At 43.1% G+C, this 23,339-nt stretch overlaps 1 protein-coding gene across 1 annotated transcript in view; it reads right to left on the minus strand.

The window, feature by feature from the left end:
- Positions 1-21,767, minus strand: part of LOC306919737 (neural-cadherin) — a gene marked incomplete at both ends in the record, with an annotated part of 380,035 nt that extends 358,268 nt beyond the window's left edge. The window contains one exon of the mRNA XM_079496290.1: positions 20,684-21,767. Coding sequence (XP_079352416.1) covers positions 20,684-21,767 — 1,084 coding nt within the window. The remainder of the gene's footprint in view (positions 1-20,683) is intronic.
- Positions 21,768-23,339: the final 1,572 nt, after the last annotated feature.

The following is a 23,339-nucleotide window of genomic DNA, read 5'->3' on the forward strand; positions in this document are numbered from 1 at the left end:
ACACACACACACACACACACACACACACACACACACACACACACACACACACACACACACACACACACACACACACTAATGTCCACTAAACACATTGTTGGGATCTCTCAGTCAGTGATATCGATCTGAACTCAATGACCATGTTTCTTTCTTATGTCTCTTTCTCTGTGGTGTGTGGGTGCACCCACCGCGCACATGCACACGCACGCACGCACGCACGCATGCACGCACGCACGCACGCACGCATGCACGCACACACGCAGGCCAACAGTGACGACAATGACAAAATGGTCTCATTGCATTGTGGCCACTGTGTGGAAAGTAGTCAGGGCAACGGGTTGGCACACATAGGTGCCTGAGAGTGTGTGCGTGTGCGTGTGCTATGGTATATAGAATATTCATGAACTCTACTCAGTCCCTACATTTATTTCATAGCCATACACACTTGATGTTTTCTCTAATCTTCTCACATCTTCTTGGTTTTATTTTTATACATGCAGTTTAATTAATAATACAGTGTTTTCTTTGTACATGACTGTACAAGTAAGAGTGTGATATTTTACACAACACTTCTAATCCTGCAGATCTGCCTCGATCCTGTGAACTATTACCCACTGTTGTTTAACTGGCCAAGGTTCACTTCATTTGTCATTTCATATGTTTGCACATATAAAACAAAAATCGCACTCAGGACCAGCGGTGTACAATAAAATAACTATGACAAAATAAAAGAATAAGCATAATTTGCTAAAGTGCAGTGCATTAAAACAAGCACATTAAAAAATAAATACAAACAGCTGAAGTGCATCTATTGGGACAGTCCCTGTGTAGAATCTGCATTTGAGCCTTGCATTTCTGGCTTTGATGGACTGCAGCCTCCTACCCTGTAGCCTACTCCTGTACTTATATTATCCATACACCCACTGTGTACTGGTGTAAAGTAACTACTTTGATGGACTGCAGCCTCCTACCCTGTAGCCTACTCCTGTACTTATATTATCCATACACCCACTGTGTACTGTAAAGGAACTACCGGTAAGTCCATTTACTCAAGTACTGTACTTAAGTTATGTTGAGGTACTTTTACTTTACTGGAGTATGTCCAATGGTCAGTACTTTTACTTCTACTCCACTATAGTACATCTGCAAATATTGTACTTTTACTCCACTCAAATTATTTTAAGACTTTAGTTAGTAGTTACTTTCTAGATTTTTATTACATAACATACTATTTGAAAAAAACAGATCTACAAGTTTGCAATTATTTGAAATAATTGTCATCGTTTCCATATTGAAAAATGTTTCAGATCTACAAGCTATCTACAAGTCACAAAGTGACGTGTAAGCTGTTTCTTGCATGCCTTGCCTGTTTATATATTTATATATTTGTACATTTTGTTTAAAGTATTACGTGTCAGTAATTTCTTTGTATATTTAAGTTACTTGTCATATAATCTGCCCTGTGCAATTTTAAAAAACATAAAAGGCGAACAGAAATTACATTGTTGTTGTTGTTGGTCTATCTTTCTAAGTAGATGTATGAATTGTTGGACGTTTTCAACGATCGAACACAACGACAGTGCACAACATGATGTGGGACGTACTTGCTGTGGTGACAATTGTAGATTCAAATGATTCAGATGTGCCAGATTACTTTAATGGCATGGGAATGTCGTGGGAGGATCAAGGTCTTATTTGATTTCTTAGATTAATAATTGCGTGTCTACTGTCTATGATATGTCTTCATGATTGCTCCATTCTCAGCACATCTACAATGCTTTATCTGTGTCCCTTTGCTGCATCTCCACCATATTTTTTTTAATATAGCATAATTGTACATGCTCCTTAGAGGCACAGACATCTCCACGCAAATTGCATAAGCATTAGCACATCCTGCAGAATGTGTAATCAACCACACTTAGGCCTATATGTAACGGAGATAAATTAACTTTTAGATGACACACAATGCTGTTCAATGGTGTTCTAATGGTGTTCTACCCTAGAAGATGACAAACAAACCTGGTCAGTGCACTTGTTAAACCCTTTCTAGAAGCAGAATAATGTCTGAAACAACCAAGCAGCAAACACATGTGGCTCTGTGTTGTTGGAGGAAGTGCACCTCACCCAGGCAGAAATCACTTCAGTGAGTCAGTGACCGACAGAAACACAGAACCACATGTTCCATTCTGTACCAGAAGCATTTAAATGCAAATAACAGAGACATGAACTGAAATTAATAATTGATGAAAGGAGAGTAACTATACTGTAGGGCACAAATTGGAGAGCAGATGGATGCATGTCTATGCGCTGTGTTAATGTGCTTCTCGACGACGTAGCCATTTCTGCACTCCATGTTCTTTCAAAGCAACTACGTCTGTACACCAGTGATTGCTCATGATGGCGTTCATGATCGAGAGCCGTTTCTTCAGGGAATTTCAATTTCAATTTAATCCACCACTTACTTATGAAAGCAGACAAAACAAGACTTGTCATTGGCATTTCTGTGGTGGCTGTTACTGGAGTGTGTACAGTATGTGCCATGTGTTGATTTTGTCATCGATAACTATGCTGAGGGTTCAAGTGGTTAACAACAGTGACATTTTAAGGCCACTTTTGGTGCAGTCTGGGCACCAGTCCGTCAGGCTACAGCGTGTCGCGGGTTTGAATCCCGATCCCAACAACTTCTGCTGCGTGTCACTTCCCATCTCTCTTCCCACTTCCTGTCTATATCTACTATAGCCTACTACACTATCTATAAGGCCAGAAAAAGCCCCACAATTATCTTTAAAAAGTGCCATTTTAAGTTCAAGCATATTTTGATTATCGTGATAATCAATCAAACATTCTTTTGCCACAATAATCGTGACATGTCATTTTCATCCCTTATTGTTCCATCCCTATGTGTGTGTGTGTGTGTGTGTGTGTGTGTGTGTGTGTGTGTGTGTGTGTGTGTGTGTGTGTGTGTGTGTGTGTGTGTGTGTGCGTGTGCATGTGCATGTGCACGTGCACGTGCACGTGCACATTGGTGTGTATAGAGAGTGAAGGGAGGACAGTGATGGGGCTTATTTCCTATCTTTAATTCTCGGCTTGTCTCCGCTTAATCTGATGAACTGACTTCCTGCGGTTCAGACAGGAAATCAATCACGGTAAAACACACCAATCACCCATGGATGACCCACATGCACTGGGCTGACACAAAGCAGCCATCTCATGATATGTGAGAGAATGACATGAAAGGGTATTCCATGCGTGCCTGCAGCCATGTGGCGTGTGTGTGTGTGTGTGTGTGTGTGTGTGTGTGTGTGTGTGTGTGTGTGTGTGTGTGTGTGTGTGTGTGTGTGTGTGTGTGCACAAGCATGCCTACTAATATGTGCATGTGCGCAGGCGTGTACACATAGCAAGTGTGAGTTGCAAAGTGCATGCATGTTCACATGGAGCCCGTGCGCACGTTTGAGTGACGGCGGTTTTGGGGCAGCAGAGATGCGCAGGCATTGTCTATTGATCTGTTTGACAGTCTCCTCATGTTCCCTAACACACAGAGGGATCGCACAATCGCTCACATTCATTGATAGGATGAGCCCGCGCCGGGGAGCAAGAGAGAGTGTTGGGATGAGAGCAGAGGAAGGGTGAGTGCTTGGAGTGAAGAGAGTGAGTGAGGAAGAGCTGGGGATGGGTGGAATAAAGAACGTATAGATCAGGGCGGAAAAATGAGTTGGGGTGAATTGAACAGAGGTGGGGAGATTGGTAACGGGAGAAGCAGGAAGGCAGGGAGAAAGATTGGAAAAGAAAAATGGGTGTTAGCCATTAAAAAAGAAAAAGGGGCTGGGATAGAGTATGGAAGAGATAGATAGGAGCGAAGAATGAAATGGAGTGTGAAAGAGGGGAGAGAGAGAGAGAGAGAGAGAGAGAGAGAGAGAGAGAGAGAGAGAGAGATAGAGAGGCGCTGGCATATATACTGAGGAGAAAGTGGAAGAACGATACAGGAAGGAAGAATGATGATAAGAAAGGGAGAGGTCGTCTCAGATATGGAACATATTCATGAGACAGATGCTGCTATGCGCGCCTGGACATCAGTCTTAAAATAGTGCACGGCAGAGTTTGTGCGGGCATGTGGGCGAGTTACACAGGAACGCCATTCAACTAAAAGTAAAAAATAAATCATGCACCGCACCGGTTGCAATGTGGGTGATAGAAGAAACATGAAGAGGGGGTTAGGGGGGAGAGAGAGAGGGAGAGAGAGAGAGAGAGAGAGAGAGAGAGAGAGAGAGAGAGAGGAGAAGATGGAAGAACAGAGGAACTCCCTGGTGTGCTGAGCATATTAGAGGAGGTGCTTTGGGGCGCGTGGTGAGACGATGAGCTCTGACACCACACAAACACACACACACACACACACACACACACACACACACACACACACACACACACACACACACACACACACACACATCCTGTCCCTCCCACATGCACAGTTACACGAACACACACACACATACATTAATTGATCCCGCCGCAGCACACAAAGGCAGCCAGTCTAGACATGGACAGAAGCAACCCTGTGGCCTCTACCCACACACTGCACCCACTGTGTGTGTGTGTGTGTGTGTGTGTGTGTGTGTGTGTGTGTGTGTGTGTGTGTGTGTGTGTGTGTGTGTGTGTGTGTGTGTGTGTGTGTGTGTGTGTGTGTGTGTGTGTGTGTGTGTGTGTGTGCAGGGGTTAAAGCCAAAAAAAATCCCAAGACTGAAATTTTTCAGACCATATCCCAATATGTGATTTGTAAAACGTTGTACGTTGTGAAAGTACAGACCTTGCATCGGTCTACCGGCCCTATATAAATCATAAATTAATAACATGGCGCGTGCAGCGCAGACCAATTTTTGGGGTGGTAAAATGGTTGGTTGCCTTCACTGAATGTGTGAGCCATAACCATTCCATGCTTCATTTTATAGAAGCAACTTTTGAAGTTCTGTTGTATTATATTGCTAGTCTGGCCAATCAAGTCAAATTATTACTGTAGGGCTTGATTTTACAGCCTCATGGTGCTGCTAAATAGCAGCAGTGTGTTAAAGTTAAAACCCCCCAGAGGAAGACACCTTCAGTAGTCCATTATGCACCTTGCATAATGTTGCAAGTGAGAACAAAAGTCAATTACAAGAGAGACAACCCATTGGTTTGGCAACTAAAATTGAATATAGAATAGGTGGGCAGTGGGCACTAGGGGCATCTGGGCACCTCAACGTTTGGCTAATGTGTCCAAAATGTTACAAAATAAAATATTTGAAAAATGGTCTTAAGTAATGTAAATGATGTCGCAACGTGCATGGTACTAGGTGTGGGACAATATGGGTACCTCATGATACGATATATATATCGCGATATTAGGCCCTCAATAACGATAATATCACAATATTCGATATATTGCGATATTTGCGATATATCGATATATTGTATGAAATTTCATCAACGATATATCACGATATCTGCAACTACAAAATACTCGGAACTGAAAAAAACACTATTTTTGTGCTCGGACACAGGGAGGGACACACAGTTGTCTATAGGAGTGGTTGCACCACTCAAACACTAAATAAATACTCAATAAACTCCCCCTTTGCCTCATACCCTCATCATAATACCTCACAAACACCACCAACTGACCATTATCACTGGTATCATCATAATGCCTCACAAACACCACCAACTGACCATTATCACTGGTATCATCATAATACCTCACAAACACCACCAACTGACCATTATCACTGGTGTCAGTGGACTTGTCCACTGCTGGGGAAATGCAGTCTGCATTTTGTATTCCCACAAAGCTGTTTGGACAAATCACCATCCAGTAATTCAGTACTTCTGGTTGCTGTGGAATCTGAGAGTGGGATTTGCTTTATTTTAGCTGTCATTTCCTCCTTTTCTAAACATGCTGTTCATCACTTCATTATGAACAACATTTTTATTTCAAATTTAATATTTTAATAATCAATATTGATTATTTATCGTGGGAGGACGTATCGATATATATCGCAATATCGATATTTCAGCACACCCCTACATGGTACATCATTATCAGACTTAATTTGATCCAACGCCATTGACAATGAAGGGGAAAATGTATGTCATTTTGTAACTCATTATGTCATATTGTCTCTTTATTGTTAATGGCATTTAATGTTTGTGTTGGCACCGTTTGTTTTACATCACCATTACATCACCTAATCAACACGAGTTAGACTTTAATATATTAGCGCCCCCTCACTTCACACAGGTGTGATTTGTTGTGGTATGTTTCCAGCCCAAATACTACTGTACAGTAAATTTCCATTGATTAATTACATGTATTACAATTAAATGTAACCTGCATGGGCAAAACATCCAGCCGCGATCATTCATTAGTTCACCGCGACGACATGTCATTGTGTTGAAACCTTCACGTGAAACCACATGTGCTATTGAAATGCTATCGCTTCACAAAGACATGTAGCTGTAACATTACCACTCAATGCAACACAACGGAGGCTGTACAAGATCTCCACAAAGACATGTAGCTGTAACATTACCACTCAATGCAACGCAACGGAGGCTGTACAAAAGACATGTAGCTGTAACATTACCACTCAATGCAACGCAACGGAGGCTGTACAAGATCTCCACTAAAGACATGTAGCTGTAACATTACCACTCAATGCAACGCAACGGAGGCTGTACAAAAGACATGTAGCTGTAACATTACCACTCAATGCAACGCAACGGAGGCTGTACAAGATCTCCACAAAGACATGTAGCTGTAACATTACCACTCAATGCAACACAACGGAGGCTGTACAAGATCTCCACAAAGACATGTAGCTGTAACATTACCACTCAATGCAACACAACGGAGGCTGTACAAGATCTCCACAAAAGTGTCCTCGTTTTCTCATGCAGATCTGCTACTTTCCTAATGTTGGTCCTAATAACACTTATCACTGCTAGACTGAAAAATCTTTGTTTTTGCCTCTGGGGGCACAACCTCCCTTGTCATCGTCATGTTAAACATGTTTCAGTCCAGTGCTCCTGTGTACATTCATACTAATTAAAATGCACACTAATTAACATTACACTCTTAACTACATCTTAACGTTTGGTGGAATGCATGAATGTTTTACATGCAAGTGTTTTCCATTTCCATTTATTATTATTTCTTTTTTTTTTCATTTCCATTTATGATATGAGCTGTTGGGTTCTTTTGCGTGCATTGCGGCTCTTATCAGTGTGATGTTGTCCGATAAGGCAGTGGTTCCCACACTTTTTCATGTCAAGGACCCCCAAATTGACACAAATTAGCCCGCAGACCCCCATTTGAAAAGGTATTCCTATTCCAGGGACCCCCATAAAAGAATATTTTTACGGCTCTAGCAGTGATTCTCAACCCGTTTAATTTCAAGGACCCTCAGTTTGACATGCATTCGTCTACAGACCCCCATTTAATGGCATTTCTATCTCTGGGACCCCAATTTATATTGTCAAATCAATGTTAATTTAACTCTGAGAACTGAGAACTCTTTTACACTCTCAGAGTTACAGACCCATAAGGGTGACTTGGTTCTAAACTATCATTTAGCTGGGGACCCCCTGGAACTCCCTCAAGGACCTCTGGGGCCCCGGACCCCACTTTGGGAACCACTGCGATAAGGGATCTATTCAATGGGTTAGAACATGCAGTAGAGAGGTATACAATCTGCTCCATTATTCATGTTACACCACCCAAGACGGGAACCCATTTTTCGGTTCTTATTGCTATGTACAGCAACATACATTTTTTCTAATTGTTGAATATCTATTTGAAATTTTTCAGAAAACTTAGCTCAGGATTTAGAATGGTGTTTCGTTCTTTTTTTCTGTCCTAACTCCTAAATGGATTAAAAAGCCCAAAAGTGCAGGAGACCTTTTGGCAACCATGATGAAATATCTGATGGTTTCTGCCTTTCACTTATCCCATAGTCCATACCCAAAGCACTGTACAATGCCATGCACGTATGTGCGCTTTTACAACGGGTGGAATCACAATGGGTGGTATCAGTAGACTAGATATCCAATCTCTAACCTTGCCAGTGTCATATCGTACACAATGAACCACATGAGTGGGCCACTAACCTAAACGCTACACAGGAGAGACAGAGAGAGATTGTAGGATGGGAAATAAGAAAGATCAGAAGTGAAAAGAGGTAAATAAAACCCATTGTCCTGTCCCTTCACACACAGCCAGAGGAGATGGAGTGGGAGCCAATTGAGAAAAGAGGGATTGCCATTATGTTTGATAAAGGATGGATTTGCTGCACTTTGCTATTATGACAATATGACAATATTTGAGGTTCTAAGAAAATGCAGTATATAATGTCATCACAAGGGCCATTAGTAAAGCCGGCATCAACACAATGTCCGCGAAAATAATATATATGGCTCTCAAAGTGGGGTCAACTTGGTGATTCAGTACAACTCTTCATGACATACAACATAGCGGTGGTGAAACCAGTGTTAATTATGAAGTGACAATAATTCTGATGATAAGTGCAGAAATACATTCACGCTGCACTAATTAACATGTTAAATATTTCACAGGTTCACTTAATGGGAGCAGTGGTGAAACCATAAAGCAGTCAAAATCCAATTAGAAAAGAAAGGCCCAACACGCACACGCACGCAAGCACGCACACACGCACGCACGCACGCACGCACGCACGCACGCACGCATGCACGCACGCACGCACGCGGTATTAACGGTGAGAACTAGATCATTACTGCTTTGCTTCATCCCATCCTCCAATGGGTTTGTATACCCCAGCAAAATGTTTTATGCAAGGTTGTAAAGTAAACCTTTCTATAATTTTTGTTAAAACATCTTTGTTACTTTTGTTAGGTAACAGGTATGTGCCTATGTGTATAATGCATCTATTCAATAACCTGCCCTATACTGGCAAGCACCGTTTTTTTGGGTCTGAATGGAAATAATGTGGGATTATGCAGTACTAGATATTGCGGGATTATGTGGAAGTAAATGGCAATTAAAAATGTCTTGCGGGCCGGAGCGACAATTAGAAATAAACCAGAAAGTAAACCCCTGCTGGGGCGGGGAGGGTTAATGGTCGGAAATCCAGCAGAAACTGCCAGTGAGGAGCTTCAACAGGATGACATACATGTAGTGCAGTCTGTAGTATGCAGATACAACACTGGATAGACAGGCAAACAGTAATCATGTAAAAACATGTAAGAGAGACTTTGTTGCATTGCCAAAGTATTTTGACGTAACTTAGCTTGCTTTTATTTGGCTCAGTTATTGGCTCAGAACACCATCCTCCCTCTGGCATGCTTACTTGTTGTCTGGAGCTGAGGCTGAGGAAGTTTGGCTTGAGAATGAACAGTTTATTATAAGTGACACACTAAATGTCTGTATTAATCCAGCTAGTTGACATCGTAAACACAGAAAGGCCTCACAATTAATTATTCTGCATGTTATCACTGTACATCCAGAAAACAAGCAGTGAGATGTATGCGATGACTTGTACGTGACTCGAGGATACCCTGATAAAGCAGCGCAAAGCACAGAGTTAACAGTCTGCGTACTTCCAATGTCACATATTTATCCTGTATCCTCACCTGTATGAGTTCTCTCTCCTTGGGTGAATTTGGAATGAGATTGTGAATGGAATGATGTTATGTCAATTATTTGCATCATACATTTTCAGAGCAATGCCAATGTATTGACAATTTGACACGTGTTGTGTGTTATATGCTGGTGCACCTAAATGAAGTGTAGTGCACCTGTGAAACCCGCAGTCCTTGGGCCATGAGGAATTAAAAGTGAGAAAAGGAACAGAAAAATATCCTGGCCATTATTGTGTACTACCGGTGCACTTTCTGTGTCATTATTACATATTTTATCTCATGATTGAAGTATTTTTCAGCAAGGACGTGCACTGGGCTGTCTCAGCAGCTGGCAGTCACCATCACTTTGTAAAGAAGTCCAGCTCAGTGCGGTCCTGGCTGCCTGAAGAGACTGAGGTCAATAAGCCTCCTGTAGCCAAGGGACCTGTCCTGTATGGATTCTGTTGCATCACTTTGACGCAGGCAGCAGTCCATCTGAAGGCTGATGTACTGCCACATCTTACTCAACTGTCCAAAGTCAAAGTCCAATACCCACAATCTCAGCCAAAATATGTGACCGTCTCATGGACTTCACATAGCTTACATGGAGGTCTTTAAATGCGTGGCCTAAATACCGCTAGGTTGAACTCTAATAAATAAAATGCAATGATTTACGTTCAGACACTGACATAATATGGCGTCTACTCTACACGATTGTCACATATTTCAGCAGGTCACCAATTTCACTGTAACACCGCCAGAGTGACCGAGTGAGAGTGAGTGGCTGAGATTTGGGGTATTGGAATTCAGCTCAAGGCTTTTCAGAAAGTAAACATTCTGAGAATCTATCACTTTTAATATGTTTCTCTCATGGTAATAGAACCGATTGAAGCCTATTCAATCATTACTGATAGCATTCAAGAAAACAAAGCAAAGCACCGTGTGACTTTATTAGGTCCCAGTGACAATGATGATCATCTGGATGACCATGGAGGATTACAGAAGGTGCCTTTAACATAACGAGAATGTATAAATCCCTTCGGACATCCTAAACGGGAGAAACTGACACTGCAATTTGTTACAATTATTATCACCGCAAATCCTCTGGTTCAAAAGCGCTCTCTCTCTCTCTCTCTCTCTCTCTCTCTCTCTCTCTCATACAAACAACAGGGCAATACACAAGCAAGATATGGAGAGATTGGCTCAAAGTTGCCAAGTTGTCCTTGGCAATTAACAATGGATGCAGTACCCTTTTTGTGCAGTGCCCTTGTTCGCTATTCTGAACACAATGTGTTCTAATAAACGAACGATGCATTATTGAAAAATAATTATTGATGCGCACACAAAATGTACATAAAATGTGCAAATTGTAATAGCTGTATACCATTCTTATTTATGTTCAACTAGTTTTCAAACCACAATACAATGCTACATTTACATACCTTATACAATGCATGGATGTACTGTACTTTGTTTGGCCGCCGTGCCATTTCTTATAAACGTTTAAGTTCAGAAGTGGGTCCTCCGTGCACTATCTCTATCTATCAGGACGGTACCGAGTTGTACCGCCACTGAATGTAAATGTCGTTGTTCAGCCCACAGTTCTAGGCCTATGTTATGCAATATTATATTGTGACTGCAACTCCTTCAATCCAATGTTAAGGTTTATTCGATACTCACATGGCAGTTTACTAAACTAATACATGTACACTTTGTACAGTATGTGAATAGTCATTTACAGAATCTATTGAATTAAATAAAAGTATCATAAAGGCACAAACTACACATGAAAAGCCTTAACTAGAAATGCTGTCTATACTGTACTGCTTTTTCCAAATAAAATAAATATTATTAAAAAAGAAAAGAAAAGCCTTAACATTAATGGGTTTAAAAAGTAATTGGAATTGAAAATCCCTGACAAAAGAAAGACGCTACTATGCATGGCACTTTTCTGGCCCTGCACTAGAGTAAAAATCTACCATACCGTATAAATACATACATTTGTGAATACATTATACCTCTCACAAAAATAAGAGATTGTCTGTCATGATCTCATCCATCATGACGAAGATGATTGACATGGATGCCCAGAAGTGAAGTCTGGGCGTCTTTCTTTCACTAGTGATGGTACCGTACCCCTGACACGTTCTATACTTTGGGCAGTAATCCACAACACAACATCACCAATCAGCTTGGTGTGTCACAGCCTTGTGGGAAATGGGATGAGTATGTGCAGTTTCCTATACAGTAAGCAGAATTAGTCTTAGGGCTACAGTACAAACTATCAGCCTCATTTATTTTTATTTTTTATTTTTAGAACATAATTGGCCCCTACACGCCTAGACTGACTTGTCCCGACTACTACAGACGAATATCTAGAGCTCAGTTGGGTCAGACGTCAGGTGCAGATATAAAGCAGCTGTGTGCATACTCTGTACAGACCGCACAGACGCCTGCATGATTGCATCAGAGGAAATAACTCCTTGCCAGGAGGTGCCAGTAGTCTGCAAGAATCTGCACAACAGATGGAGCATTTTCATATTACCATAGTGCTTAGAGCTGCGCAGATTGGCTCCTACCGCCCTACGAATTGTTCTCCAATTGTTTCTCCAACTTAAATGGCAAGCCCAACTTAAATGGCAACGTCCATTTCTGGCAAATCTCATGCGTACAAATCCCATGCTGTGTGTGTGTGTGTGTGTGTGTGTGTGTGTGTGTGTGTGTGTGTGTGTGTGTGTGTGTGTGTGTGTGTGTGTGTGTGTGTGTGTGTGTGTGTGTGTGTGTGGCTGCGTGTGCATGCATGGTGTGTGTTCAAAATGCTTTGATGTCCTGCCCTCGGTTGTTAGTAATTTTACACTGACATAATATTGGCTCATCATGTCATGCATGTTTTTCATTTATGTAGCAGTGATATGATTGAGTAAGGTTGGAAAATTGATTACAATGTCCTAACACGTACAGTAGAAGGAGAAAAAGCTATGCATGTGTGGGTGTGTATTTATTTTTTCTGCGACAGTAATTTGTGAGCAAATGAAATGAGTGAAATCTGGTGTTATGTGGGTGTTCCTGCATATGTGTGGATTAATGAAGGAGCCGCTGCAGTTATAAAATAGGGCAAATTGCAACAGAAACTCTTTCAAGTTCTGTTTTATTTTCATAAATATGTTACTAATAACATATTAAAAGAAGTAAGACATCCCAGAGGTGGAAAATATGTGTCCAAATTTGACTGAGGGACTGACATTGGATTTTTTTGAATTTTCGTTTTTTTCATGTCATATGAAAGCAGGGAATCCTAGCTTCAAATTGACATATTGGTTGTTCAGTTTGACCCATCAGTTTTGGAGATATGGCTTATATAGTAATGTCTTGCAGAAAACAGTGAGTTGAGAAAACAGGCTTGAAAGGTTCACTTCTGTGGTCTCTAACATTACACCTCATGGTTGTGAGTTTAGTTTGCCGTTTGCAGAAGAAGAAGAAGAAGAAGAAGAAGAAGAAGAAGAAGAAGAAGAAGAAGAAAATTTCTTTCTTCCGGCTATTTGCATACTGCCTATACAGTACTAATATACTGTAGATCAGGATTCACACCATGAACCACATTATGTCCAACAGTATGTGTTAATTCATTGCATGCATCAGTGTGTGTGCGTGGGTGGACTTGTGTGCTGCCTGCCGGTGTGTCTACCATGGGAAGAAATCTGTTAAATTATTGAAACTTGCATGGACTTAAGTGTTCAATCCATATGTTGTGGAGGTTTGCCTCAAGCAGTGTGTGTGTGTGTGTGTGTGTGTGTGTGTGTGTGTGTGTGTGTGTGTGTGTGTGTGTGTGTGTGTGTGTGTGTGTGTGTGTGTGTGTCTGTGTGTGCGTGCGTCTGTGTGTGTGCGTGCGTGTGTGTGTGCGTGCGTGCGTGCGTGGCGCGGGCGTATATCTAATGCCTGTGTGAGTGAGAGGGACAGTGAGTTAAGGTGGAGAAACACAGCAAAAAAATCCGAAAAACGCGCTCTGTGTGCAGGGACCTTTAGTGTAGCTCTTCAAGGTCAACCAATTTAATTGTCAAATCTCTTGATTACTGTCAGCTGTTTTGTGGAAAATAAAACTCACACAATAGGTGGACGATATCCTAGGACGGTCTATAAAGGAAGAATCACTGTAATAGATCACTCCAAAGTCCTATACACGCTGAGGAAGGCTTGACGCCAAAACGCATCCGTGTTTTGTTTGTCTGACCAGCTTTATGCAATAAATGTACCAGAAGGACTTTGGAGTGCTGGCTATTTCTCTACTACAGTAATTCTTTGTGAGCCGTGCACCCGATAAATTGCATTGTTTTGACTGAGAGTGCTCGTTTGCCTCTTCTTCTATTAAGGAAGAAACCAGACAATCTTACAATATAATAAACTAGAAAAAGTGCTCCTCGAAGCACAGGCCTCCACTAGGTCAGGTAGGTTATTGTGGGCCAGCAATGTTCGGAATTTGGTCATTATAGAGGTGAAGTAACCCTATGGTATATGTGGGATTGTTCCTTTTACTGGGTTGGCGGGCTGAGCGCGCCGGCGAGGAGTATTATACGATTGCTTGCGTTTTCTTGTCAGTTCTGGTGTAGAGGGAAGCGGTCGCTCTAATCAGAGGAAGTCAGATATTATTTTTGTTGTTTACTCTACGGACAGTTAGAACCCTGGCTGATCACGTTTGTTTCTTTGAATTATTTTTGTATATTAAATCACCAGTTATACAGCACGCACTCCATCTTTTTAGCATAGAAAGAAAGCATAAGGATTACTCCGGAGAGGAGAGACATGGTGGTTATACATATCGTTTTTTGCACTGAGCCTCAATTTGTGACGTACACACTTGATTGGTCCCCTTGGTCACAGGGAGTATAAGATGAACTGGTGGTGGCAGTCCTCTGGCCATGCCCTGAAGAAGACACAGTGGGGTGCCAAACCACCATTTGAGTGGCTTTTTATCCTGCCACACTAATAGCCAGTGCAACACCCCATCCTTTGTCCACCTTCTCCTACCAAACCACACCGTTTGCACACATCTCACCATGCACAGCACCAACAGCATGCCTGTCCAGACATCAACCACTACTTTGCATCCATGCAACTGTCATATTTACAGTACAATACCCATTTATATGAAAAAACACATTATTGCGCAAGACCAGCAGCCTACGTCAAAATCGTCACCACTTTGCCAAGTTACGCCAACTCCGTTCACTTCATGGGGCCACGGCCTTCACAGTGACACACGCGTTAAATGAACCACGCGACCGGGATGATTTCCGACCCCCAATGTCCAAACTCACTGCCTCTGCTCCACATCAGCTCATCCTAACTCAGCCCCCTCCCCCTCTGGCTGCTGTGCCGGACCCAGGCGAACACTCCACCTCACCATCGACACCACGTCGTGTTGACTACACTACACTAATAAGGGACCCATGACGGCCACCGCCAGCAACAACCCGAAAAACACATCTCTCGCCTATCGCACGGCAAACGCCACACAGCTGTGTGATATTAGTCTGGCTTATTAGCCAGGCTAACACAACTACGCTTGGTGAACGCAGCTAAAGCAGCTGCTGCCGTACAACCTGGACCTCGCATCAGTGCAACGGCTTCACAACTTCACAGTACACTATGGAGGATTTTTGACAAGTGTGCGAGTGAGTGAGTGAGTGAGTGAGTGAGTGAGGGAGGTGTGTGTGTGTGTGTGTGTGTGTGTGTGTGTGTGTGTGTGTGTGTGTGTGTGTGTGTGTGTGTGTGTGTGTGTGTGTGTGTGTGTGTGTGTGTGTGTGTGTGTGCGCGCGCGCGCACAGTGCACATACTATTTACCCAGGGTGTGCGTGTGTCTACGATGGCCAGCCAGCCACACACACACACACCACCTCTCATCGCCACAAAACGGCGATGATCGGATGCCAAGTTCTTCCGCGCATTATTTATTTCCCAGTCCCACCACGGATTCAAAGTCACCAGTGACTGTGTGTGTGTGTGTGTGTGTGTGTGTGTGTGTGTGTGTGTGTGTGTGTGTGTGTGTGTGTGTGTGTGTGTGTGTGTGTGTGTGTGTGTGTGTGTGTGTGTGTGTGTGTGTGTGTGTGCGTGCGTGCACGCGCGCAACAACACAATAATAATTAATAACCCATCCGTTTCTACACAATACTGGGTATAAAAACACAGCTGAAACATGAAGTGGAGTCTGTCAACTCCCGCAATTTCCTTATTCCCATATTGCGCTGCAACGTAACTCTAGGATGAGCCCCGAAGGGCGGCGAAATTCCAGTTGTTTTAATATATGATAGCCCTGTCAAGATATTAAAGGCTTTTTAAACGTATCCCTGCTCAAGAGTGTGCTTGTCTGAAGCCTGTCCCGTTGTTACCTCCCTTCACTATTTCTGCACCTTCAACTGAAGTTGGCTGCTGATCATTATGGACATGAAAATGCCTGCCGGAGGAAAGTGCCGTGGTCAGATGAAACAGAAACTGAGCTGTTTTGCCAGAATGACCAGAAATAGGTGTCAAGTGCAATTAAACTTTTGACCACTACTGTACAATCACACAAATATACGCACAGATGCAGTCCGTTTTTACATTACATTACATCAGTGTTAAAATAACACTGAGGGTGTTACTGTGCAGTGTGCACATAAATCTTTATTTTATTATGCACCACCATGCTCACACGGTACATACAGGCACCACTGTGCCAGTATTCCTTCTTTGACTTCTGTGATCTACTATAGTATGTGCCACAGTTGAGGAATTAGTCCTGCGCTTAGCTCCACCCACGCTGCGATGGCAAGCCGTTTATTATTATTTTTGGTGTTGTTATTTTCTGATTATGGTTCGTTAAATATATATATGTACTTATTCTTATTTCCAGATATATATTTACGTTAGCCATTAGTTCGCTCCTTACAGTTGTGGAGCTAAGCTTGTATATCAAGACTGTCATCAGCGTTGTTTACGCTGTGCCATTACGGCCAGTATTGCTGCTATGTTACTGTCTCTGTTTTCTCAAGTACAGATGAAGAGTGTCCCTTCTCGCTCGCCATCTCTCGTGAGAACCGGTGGAAACCGTGTGAGGTCTTGATCCCTCCTCCTTGGCCAGACCGGTCATGTGACGACTCGTTGGCCATGAGTCGTCACCTATAAAAGACTCATTCATCCTGTTATTCTTGGAGATGACACAGCTAACCTAAGCTCTAGCTGTTTTGCTTTCATTGCGTTGGTTTAAACTTTGCTTATCCTTTTGTTTTATGTTAGTTCCCTTCGGGAAAGAACGACAGGTTAAGTTGTAGTTTTCAAGTAAAGACTTTTTCAACTTTGAGTGAGGTTTCCTGTCCCGTTTATATGTTATGTTTACCCATTTATCCCTAGACATTTTGGGTCTCCAAGTGAGTATCCAACTCAATCAACTTCAATGAGTTTTCATGAGTTTTCATGTAATGCACGGTAAGACTACTGTGATTATAGTATTATTGCCATCACCTGGAAGGGTGGCTAAACTACAACAATCGCTTTTGGGGTGGGGTTTATAGCGAAGGGTCAATTGTTTGACCAATTTCAACTTTCTTGAGAATGAGGATGACAGGACATCTTTAGGGGACAGAGAAAGGAAAGAAGACTGATCTGAGAAGCAAATTCATTGTCTGTCTTAACAAGTGATCCACAAAGGTGTCTGTCACACACACACAAACACACACACACACACACACACACTACACTGATGAAGACAGCATTTTAGCATAACGATGAAGACATTGATGAAGAATTTTCACTGTGGCGAGTTGGTAAACTGGCGAGTTCTCCGGATACCCATGCAGATGCCTAGTACAAGGGACATAATGCAGTTGAAATGCAGGCCAGAAGTCTTCCATGTGTGTCCAAAATTCTAACTGGTGGGAAGAACATACAAACACACGTTCTCTCTCTCACAGACTCACAGAGCCAGACACACACTCCAACTCCAATAATATAATTATGCCCAGCGTTGGAACAGCACACTGTAGTACAGTACAGTCTGTCTCAATGCAGGCCACAGTAGTGGACAGGCTGACACAACCGGAACACCTCCTCAGGACAATAGCATGAAGAACACAATCAGGTCTCACACATTCTCTTTCTCCTCATAGCTCTTGGACGCACGCACGCACGCACGCATGCATGCACGCACGCACGCACGCACGCACGCGCACACACACACACACACACACACACACACACACACACACACACACACACACACACACACACGCACAATTCCACCACTACAAGACACAAGTATGCCTACGCCAAATATGCACTCTCTCTCACATTCTCCCATGCTGTGCATCGACTCTAAATCTCAAATCTCTGGAGTTAGAGAGAGGGAGACCAGGCGAACAGCCGCAACTGTCACTGTGTGTGTGTGTGTGTGTGTGTGTGTGTGTGTGTGTGTGTGTGTGTGTGTGTGTGTGTGTGTGTGTGTGTGTGTGTGTGTGTGTGTGTGTGTGTGTGTGTGTGTGTGTGTGTGTGTGTGTGTGTGTGTGAGAGAGAGAGAGCGAGAGAGAGAGAGAGAGAGAGAGAGAGAGAGGGAATGAGATGGGATTACATCTAGATAATGCGAGCAGATGGAGGGAGGTTGAAGCTAGTGTGGGACTTCACACTCAAAACAGATTATTAAAGATTCAACCGATAGGCGACAATGAGACAGAACAGATGCATCTCACACTCCCTAGGCACCAAGCAAAGCTTGACCCAGGAGCGTGTCACACTATAAGCCCAGAAATTAAGTTTGCACATACAGTACTGTATGTGTGTGGCCAATGACCAGATGGACCGATCAGGTCATGACAAGTTTGACAACTTGACAAGACACCAAATCCTGACCTGGAGCCGCCAGACTTCTCTCCATTGATCTTCAACAGATTTGTTTGGCCTCTTAAGTCCTTTTGTACCCTGAGTCCCTGACCATAGCTTACTTTGAAATGGTTACGCTGCTTGAAGGAACAAATGGTCTTTTTCATTCAAATGTAAAGAGGTATGCAGTATGTGTATTAATAACTGTGTCATTTAGCTAGATTAAGAAAAGTAAATGTCACATGACTTATGATATATTGATAGATACAAGGCTTATCACATTTTGTGTCTGGGGAAGGGCGAGAGCCAGAAACATCACAGCAGCACTCGGGTGCAATAAAAGATAAAACTACAACTGAAGCCCACAATGTGCAAGTGTTCTCTTTTAGTTTTCATGTTATATTTTTTCCTTAGCACCTGCCCAATTTGGGGTGTGGATGTACATGTCTCTCCCCCCTTTTAATTATCACATTTCCCTCATTTACAGAATCCAACCAATGTGCCTTGTGTTTTGTGTATGATTTGAGGTAATTATTTCACACTGCTGAAAGATATGTGGAATGAAAATGTTAATATTTGTTCTGTATCTAGCTGGATAATGAAATATGTGCATAGGCCAATCATTCATTAAAGTAGCCTGCCCTGCATCAGAATGTCATATTTGTTATTCTCTATTGCATGTACTAGTGGTGATCAAAGGAGGCAATATCATGATGATATCATTAGATTTTCTGATAAATGGCACAAAAGTGCTTGCGAGGTTGACTGCATATTGTTGCATTAATCCCCTCATCAGCAGTGCCATCAGAATTCCCAAATCAACCAGAGCACTTAAAAGTGTTGGGATTCCACAATTGTTTTTCTTTATTTTTTTTGCATTGGAGAGCAAACATCTGGATAATTTGAATTCACACACAGTCCGTCCAACCTGTATACCTGTGAAATGTCCTTCTCAATTCCTTATCCTTCCCTGAATCAGACTAGGTATTGATTGACTCACTCCCCCTATCCCCGCAGTAGGTTTATCCAGTCCTGTAATGCAGTGGTTCTCAACCTGTGGGTTGGGACACGCAGGGGGATACCCACATTAATTTGGGGGGTCCCTAGATGACCTTTTTAATAGCAAAAGAGAAATTAAATTTGACCAAACATTGATCAAATTGTCAAATAATATACAATAAGAAATTGTGAAAATAGCCGATCTACAAGCTTGTAGATCTGCTATTTTTACAATATTTATCAGTGGGAACTGAGCCAAACCAGATGTAATGCCTCAACCCCGAACAATTCCAAGTACTTGTCAGTACCCAGTTTAAATATGATTATTTTGGGGGGTCCCCAGTTCAAATATGATTATTTTTGGGAGGTTGCTGCCTGAAAAGGTTGAGAACCACTGCTAATACTATAGCACAAGAACATAGCTGTGTAACTCAAGCTGGCTGCTATAGAGCAATACACATTATAACAGCAATGTGATTATGTGACATAAAAACGTACCAAACAGAAACAGACAAATTCATTGCATTGCTAAGGAGAAGATATCGTTATGCTGGCATGTCTTAGTCAACATTTTTAGTCTAATTTCATGCAATATGTGTTTCTGTTACTTGCCTGCCTGCTCACTCAGGCCAACTCTCACCCTCTCATTGCATTGAATAATTATTATTCACAGGTAATTAACCTATTGTCACTGTAGCTGTCATTCATCTCCATGCATGAACTGACATCTCACTAATTTCATTTTACTACTGTATTATTAATGTTGTAGCAAATAGCCTATGTCTTTCTTTCTTCTTTTTTTCCACTGGTTGTATTGCTGCTGCCTCAGAGATTTTTCACGTAGGCCTACATGCAGCCAGATTACATTGTGTTAACTGGCCTACTTCCTTCACACTGGTGTTAACAGGCTACTAATGAAGGCTCTGAACAGCAAGCGGAAGCTTTCCAGTGACACAATACATAAGGTATATAACCTTATGTAATTTAATTAAACAACTTATTTTAAAGGTCAAAGTGATGGACCTCAACAGTCCAGGTGGTAGCAATTACACACACAGACAGCCATACAATTACAAACAAATGGCACATGTTAAGTAAATGGCTTTCCCTCTCTCATAAATTAACATGCACGCACGAACAAAACTTAACATCTCCAGGCGCACAAACACGCGGCGGCGCACGAACACACACACGCACACACGCACGCACGCACCTCTTTTATCTTGCACTTTGACAGCGATGTCCACCAGAGGCTCGGTCTCCCGGTCCAGTCTCCTGGATATCACTATATCTCCGCTGTCCCGGCTCACGCTGACCGGCGGGAAGCTGTTGCTCTCCGCGTCGGGCACCAACTCGAACGTGGCGGACTGGAACCTCGCCGAGTGCAGGTTCATCACCACCGAGCCGATGCTGGCGTCTTCGGACACGTTGATGAGAATCGGGCTGTCGTCCGCGGTGGGTTCCTCCTCCCGCACGGACCTCGAGCTCCGAGGTTTACGAGGTTTCCCTGCTTGGGAGTTTGGCGAGGGACCACCGGCGGCGGGCCAATATTGGCGGGGGTTAATTACCACGGCGACGCTCCGGCTGGTGCGCGGTGGCCACCCTCGGTCGCGGGCGAACACGCGGAACTTTATCGGGCTCGCGAGGCCAAGTATCGAGTCCACGATGAGTATATCCCCAGTTTTGGGCACCACGTAGAAACTCCCGTTCTTCGGAAGGGCGAAGTAGATGAGCTCGGCGTTCTTGCCGCTATCGCCGTCCCGCGCGGTGACCGTGTGGACGACGGAGCGCAGGGCAGTGGCGTCGTCCAGGGTCATCTTCAGGGCGGTGTCAGGGAAAGTGGGCTCGTGGTCGTTGGTGTCCAGGACGTCCACCTTGACGGTCGCCACCTCCGCCTCCTCCCCAGGGCCGTGCCAGCTGCAGCACACCACGCCGAGACCCAGCGTGTACTCGGCCCGCTCCTCCCGGTCCAGTACCCTGGACGTCTTCAGCAAGAGGTGGCCGCGTTTGTGGTGCGCAAAGACGCGGAAAGCCTCGCTCCCGTCGCCGAGGAGTTTGAAGTGTGCCGCCGCGGACCCGGTCCCCGGCTCCTTGTTATTATTACCGCACAGCCTCCTCGAGTTGAGCCGCTTCAGCGGGACGCTCAGCCCGTTGAGTCTGGAACCGGGAGCGGAGTTTTCAAAGACGTGTCCGTGGAAGAACGGAACGCGCTCCTCGGTGGTGCTGTTGTTGTTGTTGTTCCCAAGTGTGGATGAGACGAAAAGCGGTAGAAATAGAGTCCACATCATGGACATCATGTTTTCTTCCCTGCACCACAAGGAATAAGTGGTCCTACACAAAAATCTTTACAAGCCCAATTTGCGCACACATTGCTTTGCCTATTATAGCCTATGTTACCTCTTCCTTTCTTATCCACCAAAACTTAAATCAAATTAACATGGTGCCGTGGTTTTCTAACGCTGTATAAGTTTTGGCTCGTCTGTGTGTAGTATACTTGCATCCTTCCTCTTCCTCTACAGCACTCTCCGTCTGTGTGCGTGTGCGTGCGTTCGTCCGTCGTGCCCTAACAGGGAAAAGCCTCTTGCAACTTGAGTGCGCGTGTCTCCTTTTCCACTGCTCTCGTCTCCGTTCGCCGTTTCTGACTCTCCCCGCCAAGTAGCAGCTGCAGCAGCACTTTGGCAAATGCGCGTATCTCTCTCTCTCTCTCTCTCTCTCTCTCTATGCCGATATGACAACAATCAATATCCCCCCTCCAATTTCCACAATATGATTCTTCTGACTATGATTCTTCTGACTAGAAGTGTTGGACAGCAACACAGCATTAAATCCGAAAAAAAGAATAACGTGAAACTAGCGACGCGTTTAAAGCACTTGTATGTTGTGGATATGATTGGGGGGAGAAATATATAGCGCTTTACATTGAAAACAACACGAGAGTGGTTTGGCTCAACAGATATCAATAAACCACTTAGGCTAAGTGTTGTAGAAATTGTTTTCAAAGACTGAAGAAAATGTGAATTAGGCCTACAATATGATACGGATGTCAGACTGTGCATTGGTTGGATGGCCTAATGTTATTGTTCTGAATGCTCCTATTTCACTGATATTGAAATTGCTGTTTTCAATACATGATAGTTCAGTTGGTGATGAAAGCATGAAATTCGGCACAGATGACCTTCATATGACCCTAATCGATAATCAACCTCGGGCCACGCAGAATTTCAATTTTTTCAAGGTGGCCCGCGAGTTTCAAAAATGGCTGCAACTGGACATACCTTTTGGACTATATCACTTTGCTGGGGCTGTAAATAGTTTTATTTCCCTTCATTTTGATGTAAGAGAATATGTTCTGGAGGTATTTATACCGCAAGTACGATATAAAAAGTAACATTAGGTTCCAATATGGCGGCATGTTTTCCAATATGGCTGCCAATAAACTGTATAACTGTACATCTGCTCATGGTTAATGCACAGTTGGTGATACAAACATGAAATTTGGCAGAGATCACCTTTATGACACCCTAATTCATAATCAACCTTGGGCAATGCAGAATTCCTAAATTTTTCAAGATGGCCGCCAGTTTTCAAAATCGCTGCAACTGGACCTACGTTTTGGATAATATCACTTTGCTGGGGCTGAATCTTTGATTTCCCCCTAATTTTGATATAAGAGAATATGTTCTGGAGGTATTTCTACCAGGTAAGATAACAAAATTACATTAAGTTCCAATATGGTGGCATGTTTTCCAATATGGCTGCCGATAAATTGCATAACTGTACTACTCATGGTTCATGGTTCATGGTTAATCCACAGTTGGTGATACAAGCATGACATTTGGCACAGATCACCTTTATACCACCCTAATTGG

This window comes from Electrona antarctica (genome assembly GCF_951216825.1).
Source record: "Electrona antarctica genome assembly, chromosome: 3".
Classification (NCBI taxonomy): domain Eukaryota; kingdom Metazoa; phylum Chordata; class Actinopteri; order Myctophiformes; family Myctophidae; genus Electrona; species Electrona antarctica.